Consider the following 11,896-nt stretch of genomic DNA (forward strand, 5'->3'; position numbering starts at 1 on the left):
AATCAAAAAATGTTATTTTTTAACCCAAAAAAATTAATTTTCAACAAAAAAGTTCATTTTCAATCAAAAAGTTTAGTTTATAACAAAACGGTTGAATTTTCAACACAAAAAGATTAATTTGAAAAAAGGTAAATTTCCACCAAATATTTAAATTTCAATAAAACAGTTGAATTTCTAACAAAATAGTTGAATTTCAAAGCCAAAAATATTCATTTAAACAAAAATTAATTTCAAACCAAAAAGTTTTTGTTTCTAACAAAATAGTTAAGTTTTCAACTAAAAAACATTAATTTAAAAAAAGAGGTAATTTTCAACCAAATAGTTGAATTCCAATAAATCAGTTGAATTTTTAAGAAAATAGTTGAATCTCAAAGCCAAAAATATTAATATAAAAAAAAAGTTATTTTTCAACCAAATAGTTGAATCTATAAAAAAATGGTTAAATTTTGAACCCAAAAATATTAATTTCTAACCGAAAAAATTAATTTTCAACAAAAAAGTTCATTTTCAATCAAATAGTTAAATTTCTAACAAAATAGTTACATTTTCTCATCAAAAATATTAATTTTTATCCAAAAAGTTGAATTTATAACAAAATATTTGGAGTTTTCACCAAAAAATATGAATAGTCAACGAAAAAGTTAATTTTCTGCCAAATAATTTAATTCCTAATAAAATAGTGGAATTTCCGGCGCATAAAAAAATTAATTTTCAATCAGATAGTGGGATTTCTAACGAAAGAGTTGAATTTTTAAACCACAAATATTCACTTTTAACAACAACAAAAATAGTTCAAACTTCAACAACGTAAATACATTTTGAACCAAAAATATGGTTTTTTAACAAAATAATTAAATTTTAAATAAAAATAATATTTTAAGCGAAAAAATATGATTTCTAGCAAAAGATAAATGTTAAAAAATACGAATGTTCCACAAACCAGTAACTTTTTGAAAAAAATAGTAGAATTTTTTACCAAGAGATGAATTTTGAGCCAGAAGACGTTTCAATTGAAAATAATTAACTCTTATCCAAACAAGATGATTTTTCTTCTACAATATGGTTAATATTTAATTTTTTTAACATAAGATTTCACAATTTTGCCGAAAACTCAACTGATTTGTTCAAAATTCAACTTTTCTTTTCGAAAATTCGGTTTTTAAATTAAAACTTATTTCTCTTCAATAAAAAGTTAAATACTCCATTTTTCGTTAAAAAGTGATTGTTTAGTTAAAAAATTTATTTTTTTATTTGAAAATGATTAAAAACCAGAAAAATAAAAATGAATTAAATAAACTTTGGTCTAACATCACATCCACATTTCAAACTATTTGATTGAAAATTAATGTAATTTTTCGAAAATTCTTCTTTTCTGGCAAAAAATTAATCTTTTGGGTTGAAAATTCAACTTTTTGATTAAAAAATTATTTATTTTGTCAAAAATTCATCTTATCTGGTATAAAATGATTCTTCTAGGTTGTAATTCAAGTATTTAGTTGAAAATTTATATATTTTGTTGAGATTTTATCTTTTCGGTGAAAAAATCATTCTTCTGAGTTAAAAATTGATCTTTTTAGTTGAAAATTTAACTTTTTGGTCAAAAACTCAACTCCTTTCGTTAAAAATTAATTTTTATTTAAAAACACAATTCCGAAGAGCTACCTCTAAATATTTTGCAAAAATTATTCATTCTTCACTGTGGTTTAGTGTTGAACCCAAAAGGAACAAAAAACGTTTTATTTGAAAACCCCTGCTGTTTATGAGCAAAAACTATTGGCAATTCGTAGTGGCTGAATCTCACAAATCAGAGTAAACTCGACCTTGAGAAGTGCGTCATTAATTTTTTTCGCATTAAAGATGGACGATTCATTACGATCCCACTTGAGAAATAATTGCATCTGTTATTTTTTTAAAAAAGGGGGGGAGGGGAAAAATGAGGAGAGAGAAATGTAAGAAGTGAAAAAAGTTGTTATGAGCACGGCGCCGGACGTCGATTGGATCTTGATTCGTGTGTTGCGTTCACCAGCCAGGTAGTCAGCCACTTGTTTTTAGGCTCAGACAGGTGACATTGAATGACTAGAATTTAACCTACGCAACCGAACGACGCGAAAAAAGGAACAATAAAAAAAATACTGCGCGCTACAATAGACAGTCTTTTCGCAACTCAAGGTTCAATTTGCATGAGGAAAATTAATTCCAATTCACTCTCACTTGAATTACTTCGTCCAGTTTCCTTAGGGGCCGTCCATAAACTGCGTTACCAATTTGTTAAATATTAAATTGATAAATATTTAATTCTTTTCTTACAAATTTGATACTTTCTTTTTAAATATTTTTGCGATAAATCAAAGTATTTATTTTTATTTTTTACTCTGGCTATTAGGAAAATATTTTGCTACTTTTTATCATAATTTTGAAGATAAATGAGAGAATTTTGTTTAATTAAATAGAAGTTTGTAGTAAAGGAAAAACTTTCTTGTAATTCTATCTTCTGGAATCGACTTTTTTTATTTTTCAAATTTATTTTCTGATTTAGGAATAGTTTCTATAACTTCTGAAAACTTTTGTGATTTATTGGTTTCTATTTAAGAACTTAATGACTTGGAAGGATTTGTTTTCAGATTCTTGAGATTCTATAAGTTTAAAATTTTTAATCTTTCTTCTCGAATGTTTTAAAAATAAATCAAAGCAATATTCTTAGATAAAATTTATTTTTTCTCTGTTTGTAAAGAAAATATTTTGCTATTTTCTTTTTTTTTTCAATTTACGTATAATCTTCTGCCACTTGTGGAAACTTTTAAGATCTATTGATTTCTATTTAAGTGTTTATAGTCTTTAAAAGTTTTTTTTTAGATTATTTACATTCTATAAATTTTAAAATTTGATTCTTTCTTTTTAAATGTTTTTGGAATAAACCAAATCAATTTTTATCGATAAATTTCATTTCATCTATGTTTTCAAAGAAAATATTTTGCTATTTTCTATTTTTGTACTTGAAAATGGAGATTTAAGAGTATGAGTTCTTAGATTTTTGACCTCGATAATTTTTAGATTAAATTAGAGAATTTTGTTTAATTAGATAGAAGTAATTTTGAAATTTATTTTCTAATTTACGTATTTTGTTAAAAAAAGTGTTATTTCAGATCGATAATTTAATTTTTCTGGAACTTTTACACGGTAAACGCTTTAATAAAAAAAAATCCCGGTCATTTTTTGGTTTTTTCCCGGCTCGCAAAAATTTGTCACGATCAAAGAAATTTAAAAAATCGAACACTAAAGCTAAAATGTTTCTATTTGAAGTGGTTTCTATTTGCAATAAAAGTGCAAATATTTCATTTTAAACTTTTAAAATTGAAGTTTAAAAGTTGTTTAATTCAGAAATTTTGTATTCAAATGGTCAATAATTTATACGTATAAAATGGAAGGCACTAACAATTTTAAAACTTCTACACGCTGCACATTTTTCAAATTTGAAATTGTTTTTGAAATTTGTTTAGAACTTCTAAAAATCTTTTGAAATTATTCGAATTCTTCCTATCTTTTTTAATTCCTGTCAAATTAAAGAAATTATCTTTTTAAATAATCTTTTAAAATTAATTTTTCAAAATCAAAATTATTTTCAATTTTTCTAGGAAATGTTTTTTATTCTTATGAAGCCTTTCAAAATTCTTTAAAAGCTTCTCAACTTTTCTTCGAAATCTCCCTTTGGTTCAAAATGTATTTTATTCAATTTTTTCTTCAATTAGGAAGACTTTCTTAAACTGAAAATGTAACTATTCCATTTTTTGTTTAAACAGGAAATATTAACTTACAAATATCTTTTTTAGTTAAAAATTCAACAATTTCACTTAAAATTAATATATTTTGTTGAAAATTCGTCCTTTTTGGTAGAAATTTAATTTTGAATCCTTTTTGGAAGAAAAATCGAATGTTCGGTGAAAAATTAATAATTGAAGCATCATTTAAAATGAAAATTGATCTATTTTGTAGAAAATTTGTCTCCTTGGCTTAAAAATTCCAAAACGTGGCATAAAATGAAACTATTTAGTTAAAAATTCGTTTTTTTTTGTATAATTTTAAAGGTTAAAAATTCGCTTTGTTTTAAATTTTATTTTTTAAAATGCAAATTCTGAAAATTCCATTTTTGATTTTTGATCTTCCTGGCTGAAAATCCAACTGTTTATTTTAAAATTCATCTTTCTTGTTCAAAAATTCATCAATGTAAAATTAAACTTTTTTGTAGAAAATTTAATTTTTCGGTTTGAAAATTCAAACAGTTTTACTTGCAACCAAATAGTTAAACTTTCAATAAAAAGACATGAATTTGCGACAAAATAGTTCAGTTTTTTACCAAGTGATTTTTTATTTTTCGACTCAAAAAAAAAGATTTCAAAGAAGACAGTTAAATTATCAACATAAAAATGTGAATTTTCAACAAAAAAAGATAATTTTTTCAAAATTTTTGATTACAAATAAAATTGTGTCATTATATATATTTTAAATTCTCTATTTTTTAACTAATTAAGATATTTCACTTTTATTTTTTGATTCTGGCAAGGGATTTCACAATTTTGAAATCCGCAGAAAAATAAAAAAAATAAAATATTATAAATGAACAAAATAGCGCCGAATTTTTTTCAAGAAGGTTCATTTTATTTTTTATTTTAACACACAAGACACAAAAAAGGTTCACACAGAAACGTTTTTTTTGCAAAAGATCTACAAAAAGTGCCTTTAACACTTTTCGACATTTCGCAAACAAATTTTCGAATATTTTGCACTATTATTGAAAACAAAACAAATAAATCGCAGTAAATGAAAAATTTTGAAAAGTGGTGAAGAAACATTTGGTAGATCTTTAAAAAAAAATTTGATATGCAAACTTTTTTCGTACCTCGCATACTGTTTGAATAACTGAACTAGTTTAGAAAATACAGGATTAAAAAAAAATTACAATTAAAAAATAAAAAATTTTGGCACGAGGTATAAACATTTTCTATTGTCAAAAGGATCCCAAATCTCAAATTGAATGATTTTGTAATAATTAGTACAAAAAATTTAGTGCCTATTTTTTTTTTTAAATTTTAATTCATTTTATATTCGCTGTGATGATACCATTTATTGCCACGGAATTAATGGAGAGTTTTCATTAGGGAGAGATTTGCATAAAGAGATACTTTCTTTTGCTTTCTCTTATAGGAACATTAATATTTTATTACATAATGAAAGGTTATGCCATAGCCCATTTTTCAGTTGTGCGATTATGCATTGTAAATATTCATTAATTATAAATTGCCAATTGAATTGTTTTTCAATATTTATTTAACATAATTTCCCTATAAACAAATTTTAAAAAAAAATTCTGTTCTGCGGTCAATGACTATCGACGAATTCGGACATGTGCCAGCCGAGTTTTCTTCACTTTGCACTCTCATATCTATATAGCGATAAGAATATCCGCGATGAAAAAATACATTGTTTACTTTTATGAAAAAAACAAATTTCCTTCTTAATTATTTTCGAAATTATGAGCAATATAAAAAAAAAGGGAACAATAAGTCAGAAAAGTGTGCCAAAAATTTTAATTATCATGATTTAAAAACACCACAGTTTGACTTTATAGTTTACAATTTTTTAATGTCATACTAAAAAAGTTTTTAAACTCTAAGACATGTAATGTTTATCAATTTTAGTAAAATTTGCATTGAAATTTTGTCTTTGCAGGGAAACTACTAAAATCTAAAAGAAAATTCATTTTCCAAATATTAAAACTTTTCTCCGGTCATTCAAATTTTACGATTAGTTAAATAAATAAAATATAAATCTGAATTAGTGATTTATTCATTTTTGAATAAAAGTGGTGTGAAAAAAGTTAAAAACTAGTAAAATAAATAGTGAAATACAACTATTAATTGGTAGAAATTATCACACAAAAAATTATATTGTCTCACTTTTTAATCATTCAGATGTAGAGAAAATATTCAAAAAAGAATTTTCATTTTCATCATTTCTAAATTTCAATAGTTTAAAATTTTTATTCAGTTTCAAATACAAATTACACTTTAAAATCAATTTTCATCTCAGAGCGTTTTAAATTATAAAATCTTCAATCACAGAATACAAAAATTGCCGGTCAAAAAATAAATGCACTGTCATTTTCCGGTATCAAAAAATGTCATATACTTGTAGAAAGCTTTAGAGAACCGTTTCCATATATATTTCTCAAAATTAAGGTAAAAATAATTTTTTTCTGACATATGCAAAAATTAACAAACAAAACAAAAGTGTTTTTACGCTCGATATTTACAAAACAGAATAATTATCATTCCTACAGTTTTTTTTTTGCTGCGAAGGGCATATTCCACGTGCACGTGGTGAGTTAGTTATGACGAACGTATATATATGCGATATATGGTATCTTAACGCGATATTTTATTTCTATGATATTTAAATGGCATATTTTTCTTGCAACGTAATTTGCGCGTAACAATAAATTCTTATATTTCAAACTCCATTCGTAAAATAATGTTCTCTCCTCTAATTACATAAATAATAAATAATTGTATAATTAATAATTATGCCCAATGTTACAAATATAATTTATAAAATCGGATAAATTTCAATTTAAAAAAATTTTCTTGTCCCAACAAAATACTAGTTCTTTCAAAGAAACCTTTAGTTGGCCTAACCAGAATGTTGTTAAAAGAAAATGTTTATTTTGTATAAACAAATCGTTTTGTCAGAACATATTTTTTTTATCAGTGGAGCTGTCGCTTTAATTTAAAAAAAATGTATTTTCAGGCTCGAAATTGGATTCGAAGAAAGAGAAAATTGAAACACTATTTCTAATCAATCTCCTGATAGAGATTTTTCTAAGAACGATATTTCATTCATGAAGCTGATAAAGCTAATTTTTTTAAAAGTAAATATTGACAAACTTTTCAGGTAGGATTAGATTTTGATCACAAAAGTCCATTTTGAATGTCAAGAATTTAAAGCAATTCATCTAAGACCATTCAAGTCTTCAATTGAGATCCTTTCTTCATACCCATTCGTCTCTGGTTTCAAGCAACCAATTTTATGAATAACGAGATACACCCATATCGGCTGACTTCTCGATATAAATAAGAATTAATTGCCAAGAAGTTAATCTTTTTTTAAACAATAGTTGTCAATTCAACAATTTCGAGGAATTAAATAATCACTTTGGCAATGCAAGATCAAAAAGGGGCTAATTGAAACTTTCTAAAGTGTTCGATAACTTCCAGTATTGAAAATTCAATTTCATTTTTGTTTTATCGCATTAAACACAAATTAATAAATTTAAAACATCGTGATTATTTGGCAATGAATTTTTCGACGATTTTAACTTTGACCCGTTCAGGATTGAATAATTTTAAACATTAAGCGTTATGATTTCAAAGAGGGAGCATCACAAGTTGACCAATTTTAATTATCAGTGTCGATTTCGCGAATGATTTCAAATTCCCGAGGGGTTTCGACTAAATTTTCCATTTCCTGACTCAATTATGAGATATTTATTTATAAATTAATTAAATTTGTAATTTTCCGATAACTATTGTTGTTCTGGAAAATCAAAAAGTATTAAAATCCTTTTAGGCAGTTGTTTTATGTTTAATATTTGACCGAATTAAGCAGAAAATAAAGTATGTTCTTTATTAAAACCAAAAACTTGGTAGGGTATATCAAATATTTTTTTGAGTCACCTAAAATTTTTTTGAAGCAACCAAATTTTCATCCATATACAAGAAAACAGTTTTTTCTCCAAGAATTTGTTTCCCGAGTGTTGCTTCAAATTATAATTGAGCTTTTATTCTTTATTTTAATTAATTATTAATTAATTAATTATTATTTACCCGATGATTATTAATATTATGAAAAACAATATCCTACAATGATTTTAAATTTTTCGTTAATGATGAAATCAATATAAACGGATTGTTTGCAACCTAATTAAAAAGCAGCAGTAATTAGCATTATTGTCAGAAAATTCTTAATGAATTGTAAGCTGTTGTTAAATTAAAATCAATTTATAAGCAAATTTTTAATTGAAAAAAGATTTTATGTCAATTAGGCACCTCTGATTTTTATCCGATTAATTTCCCATTTAATGCAGATACCATATAGGCATTTGGATTTGAGGAAGCTTTTTTCTTTTACCTTTATAACGCAAAGAAATAAATCAAGTTTTATTTTAAACAAAAAAAAAACTGGTGTAGAGCTGAAGTTCAAAATCAGCTTGTGAGAAAATGAGTGGAAAGTGTAGAAATGAGATTTTAGGAAAAAAAGATTCTTTGAATCAAAGAGAAATATTCTTTGGCTTTTACTTAAAGAAATTTCTTTGGATTCAAAGAAATTTTTTTGGATTCGAAGAAATTTCTTTGGTTTAAAGGAACGGTTTATTGCTTGAAAACTTTTTTATAATTAAAAATGATTCTCTTCAATTTGAAGTAATTTTTGGTTAAATGAAAAAAAGTGAAAGGCATGGTTTCTTTAATTCAAAATAAATCGGATATAATTTAAAGCTTCTTGAACGAAATTAATATTTGTTTAAAATTTGAATTTAACTTTTAACTGCTTAAAGCTTTCACCAAGAATTTCGGGAAGAACGTTTAAAAATCAATTATTATTTTCCCGACGATTATTATTATCATGGATTGTTAAAACATTGGGGTAGTTACTTAAAGTTATCGGTACTTACTTCTATTTTTTAACTCTATTTTCTTGACTTTTATAAACAAAAAATCAGAATTTTGCTTTACCTCAATACAGAAAATATTTTTTTGATCGCGATAACAGCTTAAAAATGAAAATAGAGAAATTTTCTCACGAAAGAGGGAAAATAGGGGAAGATAAAACATTAATTTTTACATGCAGAAAAAAACAATCTTTTTATAAAACTTGTTATATTCGAAAAATAAGGTTAAATGATTTTTTTAAATTTCTGCGTATTAGAGAGTTTATTTTTAAAAATTGGATGTACTTAAGCCAAATTCTAGGTGTATAAAAGAAGTTTCAATACTTTATAAGAAATTTTATATTTTAGAATAATTTTATTAAAATTTATTTGATAAATATGGAACAAAAATGTTTTAAATAAACCATTTTTATAAGTTTAAAGCCATTCTCCTAATAAATAATATTTTTTCTTTTAAGAGATACCGTCATTAACAATAAAATCGTGATGCTTGAGCATAATTAAATATTTATTTACAAGATTACCCATTTCGCCTTTACTATAACTGATACTTGAAATAAAAATTTGAAAGTACAATTTTAAAAATTCAAATTAAAAATAGTTCAAGTTTGTCAGCCTAAAACATTTTAAATTGCAAAGCTATTTAATTTGGACTGATTCTAAGAAAAAATATTTTAGCTTTAGAGTATAATTTAAATCCTAAATAGTTTAAAATATTTCAAATAAATAATTGTATTTTTTTAATTGTTAGTATTTAAAAATAAAATATTAGACAGTCAATAGGGTGATTCAAAAAGTATTATTTTCGAATCTGAGCATGCAGGCTAGCCTTGTATCTTTTCAGTCAACAAAATTTTCCAAACAAATAAATTCAAAATCGGATATGATTTAGAGGTCGTCTACTGGGTTCTTCTTAAATTATTAACTTAAATTATTAAGTCTCAAATTGGATTTTTTTCTTATTTATTGATTGTTGTTTTTATGTTGTCAATCTTTTAAAAATGAAGTCAAATTTTATGCACAAAAAATTATCCCCTTTTATATTAAAGTTGTAGATAATTTATTCGAAATTGTTTAACTCATTTTTAAGAAAAATAAGAATTTTTTCTTAAATTTTTCCCATTCTATACAATTTCACCAATCAACATCCAAATATTATGATAAGTAGCTTTTAAATATTGATGTGTTGTATTTCGAAACTTGTAACTTTTTTATAGAAGAATTCGAAACAAAATAAGGTAATTATTTTAGATGAAAATGAGTTTAAAAATGTGAATTAAATATTGTACCAAAATCGAAGACAAAAAATCAATTAAAAAGACAAAATTCAAAAGGACCTCTAAATCACATCAAATTTTGATTTTTGTTTAATTTGTTGAATTTAAGAGATAAAATTGAAGCCGCTGTATACACTCAGATTAGAAAAGGAGTTTTTTGCCTTATAAAATGAATCATCCTATTTGTCAAGACTCCTATAAAGATTCAAAATTCAATTGGATCAATTTTAAATGGTTAACTTTAAATTCTTCAACAACATTTAAATGTGCAGTTAAACTTGGAATATCCCATTTTTTATTAGTTAATTTAGAACATTTCAATTAAAAATGGTTCACTTTCCAATACTTCTCTTCTTAAATTACTTTATTTTCTAACTGGTCTAATTTCCACTTTTCTTAAAAAGTGTTTATTAAAAAAAAGAGAGAAAAAAATTAAGTTTTTCGAGAAGGGGGGAATAGGGGAATCCCTGTTGAAAGCATTGAAAGCCTAATTTGTTTCTGTAAACCCTACCACTGAGATTTTCATTGATTACCAGTAAGACACTAGAATTATCCATCCATGCAAAGTTTCTAGACAAGATTGCAATTTTTGACACACTTTTTGTTCCTGAACTGCGGCCCACTGTTTCACTGAATAATCACAGGAAGATGAAAAAAAAAATAACAAATGGCACATTCACGGAGCAAAAACGCTTCTCGTTAGCAGTGCTTTCATCCCAAGGTCGTGAACCGGCGACAGGACAGACGTAGATTGCAATCGTGCAGAATAGAAGAACGGCGACGGCGACGGCGACGGCAGCGGCACGTGTCTAGGGAGCGTTGGCACATAGGCGTAATCTAGCTGGCATACGTATGTAATGTGGTGCAGGCTGCGTGCAGGTGGACTGGCAAAGTTGCAAACAAGTTGCAAAGTCGCTCGCACCGGCATGGACATCGCCGTTAGTGGTAGCGGCTAGTTGCGGTGCGGCGAGGGCGGGAAAATTCAAAGTCTCACGCGAGTGAGGCTCGGCGTGTAGCCGTCCCGGTCTCACCGTTGGGGTTGTTTTGCAAAACGAATCAAGCCGGGTGGGTGGCAGGAGGGAGGGAGGGAGGATCAGACGGCAGGGGGCGTTTGAATGGACTGCGGGTGGCAATAGCGGGCAAACGTCGTTCGTGACCGGTGTCCAAACGAAGATGTGTCCAAAGAAACAAGTGTCCAAAGTATCCAAGCGGAAAGTGTTTTCGCCGACGGAGTTGTACTCACCGGAATTGTAGTATTCCTTAAAGTAGCGTGTCGCTGCGCGCTGGACAATCGAGTAATACAAGTTCACGTACGACGTCGACTGATTCTGTGCGGAGAGCGCCATTTACACCGGCTTTTGAACGCTTTAGCGTGTTTGTCTTATCGGGCGAACTCGGTATGTACGTTGAAATTGCGGGCTGGCCCGCGTGCGTGCGAGCGAGCGAGCGGGCAGAAGGTGCGTGCGTCTCGCGGCGGGCCGTTTTTTTAGCGGACGATAAACAACACAGAGCTGACTTCACATGCCGGTCAGAGCAATCCGCGACGGACTTGTAATCTCCGGTCTCTTTTGGTACCCGCGCCGGTAGACAAACTCGGTAGACTCGGCTGGCCCCGAGTACTCGCCAAGACCGAGACGTCGCAGCGTTGCCACGCTTCCGTCGCCGGCATGCACCAGAGAGGGGATTTCTGAACTGGATTGGGTTTGGGTGGATGGAGAAGAGAGTTGGGAGAGAGAGGACTAGCGGAGAAGTTTCGTGTGGAACGAGCGACGACGGCAGAGGAGAAGAAGAAGAAGAGGAGGCGGAGGTCGAGGAATCGGCCGAACTGGGGGCATGTGGGAAGGGTACCAGGGTGAAAAAGTTATGTTCGGACCTGCGGTAGGGGTTTGATGCCTCGTCG

The 11,896-nt window shown here is 28.0% G+C and overlaps 1 protein-coding gene across 1 annotated transcript in view; it reads right to left on the bottom strand.

Moving 5' to 3' along the window:
- LOC117181479 (myeloid zinc finger 1) overlaps positions 1-11,602 on the bottom strand; it is an 88,735-nt gene extending 77,133 nt beyond the window's left edge. Inside the window, exon 1 of the mRNA XM_033374175.1 lies at positions 11,240-11,602. Within this exon, the coding sequence (XP_033230066.1) occupies positions 11,240-11,342 (103 nt within the window). The 5' untranslated portion in view covers positions 11,343-11,602. The remainder of the gene's footprint in view (positions 1-11,239) is intronic.
- Positions 11,603-11,896: the final 294 nt, after the last annotated feature.

This window comes from Belonocnema kinseyi, chromosome 10 (assembly GCF_010883055.1).
Source record: "Belonocnema kinseyi isolate 2016_QV_RU_SX_M_011 chromosome 10, B_treatae_v1, whole genome shotgun sequence".
Lineage (NCBI taxonomy): Eukaryota > Metazoa > Arthropoda > Insecta > Hymenoptera > Cynipidae > Belonocnema > Belonocnema kinseyi.